Source organism: Lutra lutra, chromosome 12 (assembly GCF_902655055.1).
Source record: "Lutra lutra chromosome 12, mLutLut1.2, whole genome shotgun sequence".
Classification (NCBI taxonomy): Eukaryota; Metazoa; Chordata; class Mammalia; order Carnivora; family Mustelidae; genus Lutra; species Lutra lutra.
This window is the reverse complement of record NC_062289.1, coordinates 50,068,935-50,084,990: the sequence shown is the minus strand read 5'-3', so window position 1 is coordinate 50,084,990 and position 16,056 is coordinate 50,068,935. Positions and strand designations below refer to the sequence as shown.

Genomic DNA, 16,056 nt, shown 5'->3' with positions numbered 1-16,056 from the left:
CCCCTCCCTCTCTCTCTCTAAAATAAATCTTTTAAAAAAATAAAATTTTAAAAATTTTTAAATATTTTTCTCCGTACATTCCACCAAAATATCATTTTTAACATTATTTAAAATTAACTATATCATTCACAATGCTCAAATTTCAATATCTAAAAGAAAAGAAAGAAAAAAGCCCAAACTGGCATCAAAACCAAAGTATCACAATCTGATCTGATGCATTTTTCTGGTCTTATTATCTATAAAAATCTCTGATTCAACAAGAAAAAAAATTTACTCATTATTCCCCACAAAGATGTTAAGTTTTCTTATTAGCTATCAATAATAGATGACCTCCTAGTGTCTGTCCATTAAAAAAAAAAAAAAAAACAAATCTTAACTTTTCCTCACCCATGGAAACAAAACCTCTGATCACTGCTCTACCAAAGTAATTACCACTTCTAAATTGTAAAGCTAATTATAATTAAATTTAAATAATACTGACTTACTGCTTTAATAAATCTCTTATTGTTAACTTTTCATTTCTTTCGGGCTTTGCTCCTAACCTTGAAAGCAAGGGCATATCATATACCCTGAAGTAGAGCCCTCCACAGAGCCTTCATTCAGTCAGATGTTAATTCAAAAGAGTTTAGGAACAAGGAGGAAAAAAGGATTAAGTTAGAAATTTCTCTGCAAAGAACCCAAACATGACTCCTTGGCTACATTACTAAAAGTTCAAAATACAGCTCAATTGTGGATAGGCTCCAGGCTTGGCAACATTCCTCAGTGCTCTAGGGGGAGTTTTTCCTGCTTTCTCTTCACACCTTTAGCACAGAGTGTATCTCCAGCTGATCAAGGAAACTGAAGTGTTTGTAGGTCTAAACCAAAGCCCAGGCTCCTCCTGAAGCATTAACAAGCTCCCTCCTAAATAGCTTCTAGTAAGTTAGATAAAATGCATTTCCCCAAATGGCATCAATGAGGCAGATAGGGTACTATGAAGGAATAGAAAGCATCATCACTCTTTCCCCTACCCCTACCAAAGAGGGTAAGAAAAGGAAAAAAAAAAAAAATTAGCCAGCCAAAAAAAGGCTCTGTGGGCATCAATTTCTACAGTGACTAAATATATTTATTATTTTAATCTTTAGAAAAGATCTTTAGTCATTTTTAACTGTTACAGATTATTACCATGTCTAAGGGAAAATTTTTACCCTAAGGAAAAGCTATTTATTTTCTTTAAAATGTTTGATTAAAATTTAAAAAGTAAAACGTACTGGGATTTAATTTATTCTATTTTTAAATAGTTTAAAGTAGATCAAACCTTTATCTCCAGTCCCAGAACACTGTTCATTTAAAATTAATTAAAACCAGAACACCAAATGACTTCTGTTCTATGTGTTTCTCTCCAGGAAACAGCAACAGACAAAACTCATATTTTAAAATTAGACGTTTTCTCAAACACCGTAAAAGTGCTTAAACTTCAATTATATAAATTTTTAAAAAGAAAGGGGAAAAAGGTGCTTAATGCAAAAACACAATACAGCTCATTAAATGCACAAGAATGCAAAGCACATACTAGGTGCCCAATAAATGTTTAATGTCCCAACCTCAAATCCAGAGCTCTGATTACAGCAGAACATCTTTAACATAATACATATAATTTTATCCTCTCTCCATACACTAAAAAAGAATGCTACAATGTTTTGGAGGAGTTTCTACTTTAGGCTACATGTATATACCTATATTTGAAAACAGCAAAAGATATGAATATTGATCTTGATGTTAGCAAAGGATGGCCAACTGCTAAACTCAATTCCTTCTCTTGAGCTTATTTCAAAAACAATAAAATAACCCATAGCTCTGTCCCATCAAGGCTGGGGTGGGGGGGGCAGTTAGAAGGAGGAGTAGGGCTGGGGCAGGAATCAATCTTTCCTAAGTTTGTACATTGTTTTATAGCTTTGCAAGAGCCAGAATTTGTTTAGAAGGTGATGACTCCATCTCGCTCCATAAACCAGCTTCCATTGATACTGTGGAAGCACAGAGTATATATTTCCTTATCATTTTCTTTACTGTTACTCTGAGAAATTAAGAACTTCCCTTCAGATGAAGAATAAAGCCTTTTAAACCTAACACAAGAGTGATCACAAGAATCAAAAGATGTAAAATGAAAACTCATTTAATCTAACTTCTACCAGACTTATGTATAATAAATAAAATGTTTTTGCCCCAAGTATTCTATTAACTTAGCTATCTGATAGGATTATTTTGTTTTCAAGTTGTAAGGTTATTAATATAGTGAAATTGGAAAAGTATAAATTCCAAACAATAAATCAGTATCTAGCTATAAATATTTAATGCCCAAACAGCTTATACTGCATTTAGTTAAGTGACAGAAGGGGGTATGTGTGGAAAAGACAGATGTAAAAAGGAGTACAAAGGATCACCACAGTAGAGAACCAAAAAAAAGAAAACCCTATCTATCTTGGGTAGAAGTAACTAGATAAATGAAACAATAAATATGAACTCTTCAACCAAAAATAAGGATACAAATTTAAGTGAAGCCAATAAAGATCTTTAAACAATCCAACATCTGTTGCTTATGTAAAAGCCTACATGAAATGAATGGGTGATCTCAGTTCAGATATCCTGGAGGTCTTATTAATGTGAGTGTACAGTACTGAAGGTAACATGTATAGAATAAAAACAGATTCCATTTCAGATATGGGTAAACAGCAATTACATTAAATTACTATTTTCACAAGATATCTGAAATGGTTCAAAATTATTCAAAATTTTGCCATTTTCAGAAATAACTATTAAATAATACCCATTGTACCTCAAATACACATATATTAATATATACTAAAACATATTAACTTTGTGGGATTTTTTTTAAGTATACAGCAAATTATGAGATTTTAACCTTCAAGAAATTTTTCTTTTTTATGTTTTTTTAGTTTATCATGAAAAACTCTCATGATAGCAAAAGAAGGTAAAGAAAAATTCCCAAACCATCTATTTGTATAATAATGTATCGCTATCAGTTTTCAGAAAAAAAAGTTATACTAAGCTATTATAAATATTAAACAGGCTTATCAACAGCTAATAATTAAAGAAAAAATTTTAAATACTCAAGTTGAATAGCATTAATTGTTAGAAGAGATGAGGTACAATAACTGCTTTAAAGACATAACTTAAAAAAAATCCCAAAACATAAACCAGGTGGAATAAAGTTAGCTGATTTTATGTCTGGCTTTGTTTTAAAATAAGCCAGTATACATTCAAGGGCTTTGTATATATGATCATGTACTAAAAACAGAAATTTTTCAATGTCTTAAGTTTTGCAGTTCATCTCTTTAAGATCCTGACCTAGCTATCTGATACTTCATTTTAGAAGTCATGAACTCCACTTACCACATATTTTACAGCACTTATAAACTGGTTATGGAAGAGCAGATGCTGTGTTTCATCTTCTGGATTTGAAGCTGTGTAAAGCATGCCACAAACATTACAGGAAACTGCTCCAAATCTTTTTTGTCCTGCATCCTATTTATAAAAAACAAACAAAAAGGTTTTTTTCCCTCCGAAAGGAATAATTCCAGAACTTCAGCCTCTAAAGCTATAATGGGAACATAATATGAGAAGTATTTAATCTGTAATAAAAATTACTCAGTGTTGATTAAAAAAGACATTAATCTGTGAAATCTAAGTATAATTTTAAGAACTGTTTCCATTTTAATAATCTGATCACTTGCTTCACAGCATTTAATAACTGAAAAGAACTGAGAAATACCTTTTAACACTACAATCTTTGTTCTGAAGTGCCAAACAGGAAACATTGTATAAATAAGAACAAAGACACATTCTATATCGGTAATAATTACACTGTTAAAGCTTAAAGGAAATAGTTTTTCACAGACCTATATTTTTTAATGTCTTAAAAGTATGTACTTTTTAATGGTTTTGTTCTAGTTTGTAGATACTAAAGAGTATTTTGATGTCACCAGAATCTCTTGAGAAAAGGTGGTATTAATTTTTTCTATTATCTTCATGTTAAATAAGTACAAAGTACCATCATCTATTCTCCAGTAATTCATACTTGTGCTGTAGAATACTAACGGTTTACAAAATGTTTTCTATTCTTGTTCTTATTCAACAAGAAGTTTTCAGCAGTGTGATCTAAGTCTAAGAATAATAAACTAATAGAGGTGCGTGGATGGTTAAAGCCAGTTAAGTGCCTGATTCTTGATTTTGGCCTATGTCATTATCTCAGGATCTTGAGACTAAACCCCACATTGCACTCCATTTTGGGCATACAGCCTGCTTAAGATTCTCTCCCTCTGCCCCTCCACTAGTGCATTCTCTTTTTCTCTAAATAAATAAATAAAAATAAACTTAAAAAAAGAAAAAGAATAAACTAGGGCACCCGGGTGGCTCAGTCAAATGTGTCTGTCTTCGGTTCAGGTCACGATCCCAACAACCTGGGATCGAGCCCACATCGAGCTCCCCTTTTTCCTCTTCCTGTCCCCCTGCTTGTGCTCTTTGTCAAATAAATAAACTATTTTTTTAAAAAGAATTAATTAATAATCCCTTTACTCTTTCTATTCTAAAACTGTGCAATTTGAATTACTACAAAAAAAACAAGATCTAAGACAATAGCATCTCTAGTGTCTCAGAATTAGGATCAAGTAGCAAAGAGAAGTCAAATGGTAAATAAAAGTCAAATGGTAAATAAAAGATTGTGTATAGAACTTAAGGGAAGCTCAGGGCGCCTGGGTGGCTCAGTGGGTTAAAGCCTCTGCCTTCAACTCAGATCATGGTCCAGGGGTCCTGGGATGGAGCCCTACATCGAGCTATCTGCTCAGCAGGGAGCCTGCTTCCTCCTCTCCCTCTGCCTGCTTCTCTGCCTACTTGTGATCTTTGTCAAATAAATGAATAAAATCTTGAAAAAAAAAAAGAACTTAAGGGAAGTTCATTCTAAAGAATTCAAACTATTCACAAATTGTTACATGAAATTTCAGGCAGCTAAAAATTTTTTTTGTAACTGTGGTACGACATACATAATATTACTATCTTAACGATTTTTTTTTAAAGATTTTATTTATTTATTTGTCAGAGAGAGAGAGGGAGAGAGAGCAAGCACAGGCAGACAGAATGGCAGGCAGAGGCAGAGGGAGAAGCAGGCTCCCTGATGAGCAAGGAGCCCGATGTGGGACTCGATCCCAGGACGCTGGGATCATGACCTGAGCCGAAGGAGCTGCTTAACCAACTGAGCCACCCAGGCGTCCCGATCTTAACGATTTTTAAGTGTACAGTTCAGTAGTGTTAAGTATATTCAAACTGTTATGCAACCAATCTTCAAAATTATTTTCATTTTGCAAAGCTGAAACTCTATACCCACTAAATAGGTTCCCAATCCATTTTCCTTACCAGTTCCTAGAAACCACCATTTTACTTTGTCTCTGAATTTGACTACTCTAGGCATCTCACAGAACTGAAATCATACAGTATTTGTCTTTCTGTGACTGACTTATTTCACTTAGCATAATGTCCTTAAGGTTCAACCATGCTGTAGCATGCCAGAGTTTCTTCTTTTTTAAGGTTGAATAATATTCCATTTTATGTGTACACCATATTTTGTTTATCCATTCATCCTTGATGGATACTTTGATTGCTTTCACCTTCTGGCTATTATGATTAATGAACACCAGTGTACAAATATCTCTATAAGCAGGCAATACTCATAATAATGAATAAACATCTCTTCCTTGGTTTCTTAACTGGTACATGGGAAATAATAGTACCTACCTCATACTTTAAAAACTAAGGCTTAATTAAGTTAATATGAGTGGAATACATAAAATAATGTATTCAAAAAGTTATTAGCTATCATCATGATCATTAACATCACCATCAACTCTTGACTAGAAGTGCAATCCACAAATGTGATTTTAAATTTTCTAGTAGCTATGTTAAAGGATGCAAAAACAAATATGTGAATTTTAATATTTTATTCAACAAAACATATCTCAAATATTATAATTCCAACATATACAAAATAGAAAAAAGAACTTATTAGTGAAATACTTTACAATCCCTTTTCTGTATTAGTCTTTAAAATGTAGTAAATACATTTATACTTATAGTGTATCACAGTTCTGATGAGCCACATTTCAAATACTAAATGGCCACATGTGGCTACCATACTGGTCAGTGAAGCTCCAGATTCTACTATTCTTATCCTGTTTCACTATTAATATTAACAACAGAAATGTAAATCTGATGAAACATTTTCCTGATTAAGCTTTCTCAAAAATTTCCAGATAATTCTTAATAAGTAATTCCCCTATATTAGAGTTAGCATTAATAATATTCCCAAAAAATCCTACTGACAATGTTGACTGGAAATACAGTAAATTTTCCTATTATTTTGGGCCCCTTCATTTTTTTTTATAGTGTGCTCACTCATTCAGATTAGATTTTTTTTTTTTTTTTAAGATTTTGTTTATTTATTTGACAGACAGAGATCACCAGTAGGCAGTGAGGCAGGCAGAGAGAGAGAGAGGAGGAAGCAGGCTTCCGGCTGAGCAGAGAGCCCGATGCGGGGCTCGATCCCAGGACCCTGGGATCATGACCTGAGCTGAAGGCAGAGGCTTTAACCCACTGAGCCACCCAGGCGCCCCTCAGATTAGATTTTTAGTCAAACAAAATATCTCCCTCTCTTTTACAACTTGCCACCAAACTGCAGAGTGGTTAAGTTCTATTTCAAATTAACTATTGATTTATCTTCCAATGAAACAGTTTTAAAATTATAAAATTACACTAAAATACAGATATTTAAAATCATTTTATGCATTAACCTCCCTGTTTTTTAATATTTAAACCAACTACTAAAACAAGGTACATCAAATGACATATTTAAGAAAGTAACAAATGATAAAATACACAAATGTAAAATAAAGTATCAATCGGTCCTGAATAAAACTAAAAGCATGGAGATTTTGAGTTTTTATTTGTGACAGGAGGGCCTCACTACTGGGCGGCCAGAAGGGCATTTGTAATGATACCAAAATTATTTCCATAACGATTTATGGTGACAAAAAAGGCTCTTTGAAAAAAGGTTGAACTTATTCTTTAACAATGTGCGTAAGTAAGAGGATTACTAAAACCCTTTGCCAAAAAGGTCAAGTTGGGTACTTACTATGATCAACTGTTTTTCATCAACTTTATCTGTTTCTTTTAGTTTCAAGTCCTTTGGAATTGTTATCTCCAAATGGGAATTACACTTAGTCCAAGAATGATTTGGTGGTGTCTCCCTTTAAAAAAAAAAAAAAAAAAAAAAAACAACTTTTACTATACAACACTCACAGATTTCAACAGCAAGGGGGAAAAGAATAACCTTTTAAAAATCAAGGGGAGAAAACCCAAGAAAATTACCAATTTTCAACAAATAAAAAACTGCTGTACCTACTATAATTTGAATAAGTTTTAAGGGTTTTTTGGTAATTTTTAGCCATCTCAGTTACTACAGTTTGTCCTAAATACTGTTTTCAGTAATCTAGAAAGCAAAATAACGCAGATTTAATTTTATTCTGATATTAAAGAGAATGGAATGCTTTTAAAACATTTAAAATACTTTTACATGTTGATAATAAAGAGTACTTCAAGCGGTTTGCAGAAAGGTGCATTCTCAAAACACGGTTGCTGGAAGTATAAAAGACACACACTGGAGGAAAATATGGCAATGCAGGTTATATGCTATAGCTATAAACTTATCCTAGATATAGTAATACAAATGGACAAAGATGCTTGTGTTTACTGCAGAACTGTTTTTGGGACAGAAATTAACTAGAAACAACCAAAATGTCTATAAAGTGGAGAGCTGTTAAATAGACAATGGAATATTCACACAAAATCTAATACAGACTTAACAGAATAAGGTTGTTAAGAAAAGATGCTACAGGGGCACCTGGGTGGCTCAGTGGGTTAAAGCCTCTGCCTTTGGCTCAGGTTATGATCTCAGGGTCCTGGGATCAAGCCCCACATCGGGCTCTATTCTTGGCGGGGAGCCTGCTTCCCCTCTCTCTCTGCCTGCCTCTCTGCCTAGTTGCGATCTCTGTCAAATAAATAAATAAAATCTTAAAAAAAAAAAAAAAAGGATGCTGTATCAGGGAAATACAATCAAAACAACAATAAGATACCACCTCACACCAGTCAGAATGGCTAAAATTAACAAGTCAGGAAAAAGATGCTGGCAAGGATGTGGAGAAAGGGCAACCCTCCTACATTGTTGGTGGGAATGCAAGCTGGTGCAGCCACTCTGGAAAACAGCATGGAGGTTCCTCAAAAAGTTGAAAATAGAGCTACCCTACGACCTAGCAATTGTACTACTGGATATTTACACTAAAGATACAAATGTAGTGATCCGAAGGGGCACATGCACCCAAATGTTTATAGCAGCGATGTCCACAATAGCCAAACTATGGAAAGAACCTAGATGTCCATCAACAGATGAGTGGATAAAGAAGATGTGGTGTATATATATACAATGGAATACTATAGCCATCAAAAGAAATGAAATCTTGCCATTTGCAACGATGTGGATAGAACTAGAGGGTATTATGCTTAGCAAAATAAGTCAATCAGAGAAAGACAATTATATGATCTCCCTGATATGAGGAAGCTGAGAGGCAATATGGGGGGTTTAAGGGGTGGGAAAAGAATAAATGAAACAAGATGGGATCAGGAGGGAGACAAACCATAAGAGACTCTTAATCTCACAAAACAAACAGGGTTGCTGGGGGGAGGGGGGGAGGGACAGGATGGTGGGGTTATGGACATTGGGGAAGGTATGTGCTATGAAGCATGTAAACCTGGGGATTCACAGACCTGTACCCCTAGGGCTAATAATACACCATATGTTAATAAAAAAATAATAATAAAAATAAATAAAATTTTAAAAATAATAAAATTTTTAAAAAAGAAAAGATGCTATAACACCATAAGTAAAAAAACAAAAACTGTAAAACATGTAGAGGCACAAAAAAAGTAAAATAAAAACAGAACTTGTGACTATCACATTCTCTCTACAAGGAAAACGGAGGATTACTAGCACAAGTTTTTAGGGAAAAATACCCCAAACTTGAAAGGTATAAGTATAAAATCCTTAAACTCTATTAAAAACAAGACAAAGGTCCAGAATGGAATTGCTTATGCTAAGCTCCATATTACCAAACTTGGACTTAGTTTTAGTCCTTCAAGAATGGAATCTTAAACTAGTCAGTCAGGAATCACCTAACTAGCACTAGTTAGGTAATTTGCCTAAAAGACCTCTGCCATCTCTCCCAAAGGAAAGTAACTTTGCAATAATCAACCCACTTTCTTGCCAGTTATAACTTCCTTATGCCCACACCTTTCTGCTTGGAGATCTTTTCTATCTTGGAGCTCCTTTCTATCTGTGAGACTACATAATGCCAAAATCGAACTGACTTTTGTTCAAATAAACAAAAATTGTAAAAGGCTCAGTTTATCTTCTAACAGTTCTCATATTTATTCTTATATTAAACTAATGTCTTACCTGTTATCACTGGTCCTAGATGTTTGGTTACTGAGTACAGTATGCTGTTTGGGAGCTGAACCTGTAATTTAATCAAGAAAGTGAGTTACACATTAAGCTTTGTACTACTTCTCCATCTAAAGCTGAAAATCATTATAAAGAAAAAAGAGAACAATGCACTAAATGTTTTAATTTTAATAAAAACCATTTGATTAAATTAGAGTCCCTTTCTAGAAATCACTCTTCAGAAAAGGAGAATAAGGCAAGGCTCTACAGAGCCACTAAGAGATCGAATGGTAGATGAACAGTGTGTTTCCAGATTCAGCAATCACTAGCACTGAATAATAAAGCAAACTGTGTAAACGCCTGTATCATTATACACACTCTAAATGGAAATTTCCTAATGGAAATGGGAACATAGCTTGTTTAAAAAAAAATGTAGTCCACGAGAAACAGTGAGTGTTGGTGAGGATGTGGAGAAAAAGGAACCCTCTTGCAGTGTTGGTGGGAATGCAAATTGGTACAGCTACTGTGGAAAACAGTAGAGTGGTTCCTCAAAAAATTAAAAAAAGAATTATTGTATGATCCAGTAATTTCACTACTGGGTATTTACCCAAAGAATACAAAAATACCAATTCAAAAAGATACATGCACCCCTATATTTATTGTACCATTATTTAAAATAGCCAAATTGTGGAAGCAACCCAAGTGTCCATCAATAGATGAGTGGATAAAAAAGATATGGTTTATATACATACATATAATGGAATATTACTCAGCCACAAAAATGAATGAAATCTTGCCAGCTGCAATATGGATGGATTCAGAGGTTGTAATGCTAAATGAAATAAGTCAGTTAGAGAAAGATAAATACCATGTGATTACACTCATCTGTAGGAGTTCAAGAAACAAAACAAGAAAAAAAGAGACAAAGACTCTTAAATATAGAGAACAAATTGGTAGTTACCACAGGGGAGGTGGGTAGAGGAATGGGTGAAAGAGGTGAAGGGGACTAAGAGTATACTTATAATGAACACTAAGTATAGAATCGCTGAATCACTATACTGCATACCTGAAACTAATACAAAACTACGTTAATTATACTGAAATTTTTAAATTGTAGCTTCTAAAGTTTTAATAACATTAATAAATAATGCAATAATTCATTTTTTCCAATGAATAAGTAGTACATTTATCATATCATCCTTCCCTTTCCTCCACCTAGAGAAAAGGTTAAATAACATGCAATGAAAGACATTATCTGACCTCAACATACTGCTCCATGTATACCTTTCCTTTAGCTGGGAGAAACAGGAATTAGGAATTCCTTTTCTGTATTACCTCAGGCTTCATCTGATAAAGGTGAGCAAATCCCCATCCAACAGCTCAAACAATGTATTGTCAAAAAATTTTTACAAGGTCATACACAAAAAGGTCTTTGTATGGCATAACTGCCCAAATTGCAGCCTTGTGGTTTTTTGTTTTGTTTTTTAAGTAAGGCTCAACTGAACCAGCCGGTGCCCCTGCAGCATTTAAAAATCCTTTCAAAGTTAGAACCACTAACATGGAAAAGTGAGTAATCAAGGGTTAAAGATAAGATTCTGAAGTGGAAAAACACAAATAGTCTTTGTACTTGAAAAATAAGCTCCTACCACTAACTTATGCAATTCATTAAGTAATACTTCTCCAGAAAGTAAATCATAAGCAAGATAAAATATTTAAAATAAACAAAAGAACTTTTGGTAGTGAGTCAAAGAATCTTAAGTAATTTATTATTTTTTTATTTACAATTTATCAATATATGTAAACTGGTATTTTATTTTTATACTTCATTCCCCAAAAATGTTTTAGGAAAACATTTAAAACATAAACAATGTATTTTCTAAAGGAAAAGTTAAAGTTATCCAAGTTAGTTGACATTTGGCTAATGTGCTTTGTTTTGGTTTTGGACCCAATCTTATTGATCATCCAGGCCATTTTACTTTTTAATACTTAAGTAATTTAAACAAGCTAAGAAAGAAAAGCAATTCTACCCCAAAGAATGGTAGTAAAGATAAAAACAAAAAACAAAAAAGAATGGCAATAATCACACATTTGAAAAACACACACAATAGCTCAGAAGGATTTAACTGGCCTATATGATAATCAGTACTGCTTTCTATCATGGTGACAAAAATACTTCTGAACACTGAGAAACCCAAAAAATATTTCCAAAGTTTTACCTGGAAATTTATTCTCCCCTGTATCAATTTTTGCTTGGCTGAGCAGAGCCGAAACAGTAGAGGTATTTCCCACTGAATTGTTTTCAATCTTGGATTCCAAACACAGACTGAAATTCTAAATATACAAAATTCAAAACGTTAATATTTCTTTCATATAAACCTTGGGGACTCATCCCAAGATACTTTCAGTGAATCTTAGCATACTAAAATTTAAGATAATACTTCACAGTTGGAGTAATTCACATTGATATACCTTAAAAGTATTTTGATCTCCTGACAGCTACTCTCTTAACATCAACTCCCATTTTTTCCCTTCATGCTACATTGAAAGCCTTGCAAATCCCACAGATATATTCTATATCTGCCTGTTCAATCTATCTAAATCTGCACTCTCCAATACAGTAGCCACACCTCATCTGACTACTGAGCACTTAAAAGGTCATTAGTATGACTGCTTTGAGACTATGTTGTAAATATGAAACACACACCAAATTTTTAAGACTTAAAAAAAGTAAAATATCTCAATTTTTAAAATTGATTACATACTGAAATAACAGTATTTTTATATGATAGGTTAAATAAAATATATTCATTTTACCAGTGTATTATTCTTTTTAATGTGGCTACCAGAAAATTTTAAGTAGTATATGTGGTTCACTTTACATTTTTACTGGATAGTGCTGATGTAGAACCTTTCCCCCGTATCAGCTCAACTCATTACTTAAATATTAACATTTTCCATGAGGTGTTCTCCAAGTTTCCCTATGCCATTTTCCCAATTTTGGAATAATTCTCCATCTATTTCATCTCTACCTCTTTCATGTCCTTATTACTACTATCAATTAGTTACTTGTTTTTGATTCATCTTCTGTAACTCTTTTAAGATTTTTTTTTAAAGATTTTATTTATTTATTTGACAGACAGAGATCACAAATAGGCAGGGAGGGGAAGCAGGCTCCTCAGGACCCTGGGATAGTGACCTGAGCTGACGGCAGAGGCTTTAACCCACTGAGCCACCCAGGCGCCCCATTTTTTTTTAAAGATTTATTTGAGAGAGAGAGAAAGTGAGAGAGAGCATGAGAGGGGAGGTCAGAGGGATAAGCAGACTCCCCATGGAGCTGGGAGCGGGATGTGAGACTTGATCCTGGGACTCTGGGATCATGACCTGAGCTGAAGGCAGTGGCTTAATCAACTGAGCCACCCAGGTGCCCTCATCTTCTGTAACTCTTAAGGGATAAGATCATATTTCACTTATCTTTGTATTCCCAAGATTCCCTAAATCAGAACACTGTCAAAGCTGATACTCAGTAAACTACCAAAAAAAAAAAAAAAAAAAAAAAACCACAACAACAAACCACAAAACTCCACACTCTATTAACACTGGCTGTATCTGTATTGTGATAATTACATTCAACATGTAACATTTTTGAACATTTTTTTTTAAAAAGTGAATGATTTTTGTCATTGAAAAAGCAGAAAAATTAAAAATAACAATGACAGGGGCGCCTGGGTGGCTCAGCAGGTTAAAGCCTCTGCCTTCGGCTCAGGTCATGATCCCAGGGTCCTGGGATCGAGCCCCGCATCAGGCTCTCTGCTCAGTGGGGAGCCTGCTTCCTCCTCTCTCTCTGCCTGCCTCTCTACCTGTTTGTGATCTCTGTCAAATAAATAAATAAAATCTTTAAAAAATATATAACAATGACAAATTACCAATTAATCTCCATTAAATAGGACAGAATTTAGTAAATTACTGGCTTAAAAAATAAATCATAATATAACTGGGCTTTAAAATTCATAAAGTTCGGGGCGCCTGGGTGGCTCAGCGGGTTAAGCCTCTGCCTTCGGCTCAGGTCATGATCCCAGGGTCCTGGGATCGAGCCCCGCATCGGGCTCTCTGCTCAGCGGGGATCCTGCTTCCTCCTCTCTCTCTGCCTGCCTCTCTGCCAACTTGTGATCTCTGTCAAATAAATAAAATCTTAAAAAAAAAAAAAAAAAGATTTAAAATTCATAAAGTTCAAATAATTTTTTTAAAGATTTCTTTATTTTAGAGAAAGAGAGCATGCGAGAGCAGGAGAGACCAAGAGAAAGGGCTAAGAAGGAGAGAGAGAATCTCAAGCAAACTCCCCACTGAGCAAGAAGCCTGACAAGGCGCTCAATCCTAGAACGCTGAGATCATGACCTGAGCCAAAATCAAGAGTCAGTCTGATGTTCCATCGACTTGGCCACCTAGATTCCCCATGTTCAAATAATTTAAATTCAGTCCAAAGAATTAAAAGAAGGCCTATCAAATGCTTAGCCTTATCAACCATCATTTCTCAGTACTGCTAAAATTGACATAAAAATTACAGGCAGCCATAGAAAAAGATTTTGTATGATAAAAGATTTGTTTTTATATTCTCTTTCCTCCCCTAGTATAACCCCGTGAGACACTGAAGCCAGTCAATTTCCGTTTAAATCCTAGCTCTACCACTTATAAATCACTCAGGTAAGGTACTTAAATTTCTAAGCCTCACTCTCCTCACCTATAATATGTAGGTAATAAGAAACTACAGTGTAGATTGTGGTGACAATTGTATGAAGCTCTCCTTTGACTAACAAAGAGGCAGTGCTCACCAAAGGCTATTATGTTCTTAACCTAAAGCTATTATGATGGTTAAACTAAACTACCTCAATTCTTAGTGCTCATGACAAGAAGAAAAATCTCTTAAGTGACTGCTATAATGGAAATTCCTTAAAGGTAGGAAACGTTTCCTCTTCTGTAGCCCTAGCAGAACTTCTTGGACACGGCAGATACAACTACATCTTCAACGGAATGGTTACCCAATTCCCTGACCACTCTGTAAAAGTAATCATATCACCGGTATTGGTGAAAACAGAAACAACCTGAAGGGGCTTTAGAACAGGAAAACAAACTGTGGTATACTCATTTACAGTTATTTAAATACCCATGTATTGGTTAAGTATCAAATGCTGACTGCACAAAACAAATTGCCAAAAACCCCCCCCCACACACACCATTTTAGCATTTAACATTTAAAACACTGTAACATTAAAAACACACAGAAAACATTTCAAACACAAACACTGCTAAGTATTCTTTATGGATATACATACACATACACAGTGAACTAATAAAAATAGAAAATGAGAAGATCCCCACCAACTTCACAAACACATTTAACTCTGGGAAGAGAGCTGAATGGAAAGAAGAGGGAGAATAATGGCCTTTTCCTGTACCTGTAACGTACTTTCCTTATTTTAAAAAACCAGCATTCAATAAAATGTTAGTTTTTGTCAAATTTGGGTGGTAGACACAAGTATGTTAGTGTCTGTAGTATTCTGAATGTTTTAAATATTCAAGAATTTACAAATGTGAATAAAATTTTTAACACAAGTTTCATAGGACGGTTTCTCACAATGCACCTCAAGAGAAAGAGTATAATCCAAAGCACATTCCAGTAAAAGCAATATTATAGGTAAAAATAATGTGATCTAAGTAAGAATCTCTATTCTAGTAGTTTACTCCAAAGGATTACATTTTTCTTATTCTTCAATATAATTCTCCACAAACTGAGGGTTTTTTTTTATTTTAGTGGACACGAAATGTTATATTACTTTCAGCTGTACAACAGTGATTCAACACCTCTCTATATATTATCCTATGCTCACAAGTGTAGTGACCATCTGTCATCATACAACACTACTACAGTATCACTAACTATATTCCCTCTGCTGTACCTTTTATCCCCATGACTTACCTCACAAACTGAGTTTTGACATTTATGTAGCAAAGGAGTAGAAGATAAACTCTGCAGCTACAACTGGAATACAGATATCAATTTGCTGACAAAACATACTCTGAATAGAAAGCCACCCCATCTCTCATGGAAGCCACACTTGTTACTCACACTACCACTCACTACTTACTTCTAATTACTATCACTATTTGAATAATTATCTTCTAATTGATGCTTTCATTCCCATTTGTTCAGAAAATAAAATCTACGAGTACCATATGGTATCTGTTCCCTTCAATTTGATTTGTACTCCACACAAACAGACAATGATCTATTTTCATGGCTTCTGGCATAAAGCCCAGACTCTTCAGTCATTCGAAGTTGCTTCTAGAACAAAATATCTCTAAAGAGAACTTTAAATCATTCCCAAAACTTTGGGATGATCTGACTTTTTTCTCTGCTCACAGTGATTTTTTTTCTCAAATGATCTAATGTTCAAAGTACGTAACTGTAGAAAAAAAATGCTGGGCTGAGAATCAGAACACCTGAAAATTCAATCCTATTTGTGCCC

General features: G+C 34.3%; 1 protein-coding gene across 6 annotated transcripts in view; it reads right to left on the bottom strand.

The window, feature by feature from the left end:
• Window positions 1–16,056, bottom strand: part of ESCO1 (establishment of sister chromatid cohesion N-acetyltransferase 1) — an 81,985-nt gene that overhangs the window by 27,687 nt on the left and 38,242 nt on the right. For all 6 annotated transcript variants that reach the window (XR_007122035.1, XM_047698521.1, XM_047698524.1 and 3 more), the window contains 4 exons: window positions 11,752–11,866; window positions 9,551–9,611; window positions 7,175–7,289; window positions 3,388–3,519 (listed from right to left, as the gene is read on the bottom strand). Coding sequence is in view for 5 of the 6 variants with exons in the window: in XM_047698521.1 (XP_047554477.1) it covers window positions 3,388–3,519; window positions 7,175–7,289; window positions 9,551–9,611; window positions 11,752–11,866 (423 nt within the window). In the remaining variant the exon portion in view is untranslated. The remainder of the gene's footprint in view (window positions 1–3,387; window positions 3,520–7,174; window positions 7,290–9,550; window positions 9,612–11,751; window positions 11,867–16,056) is intronic.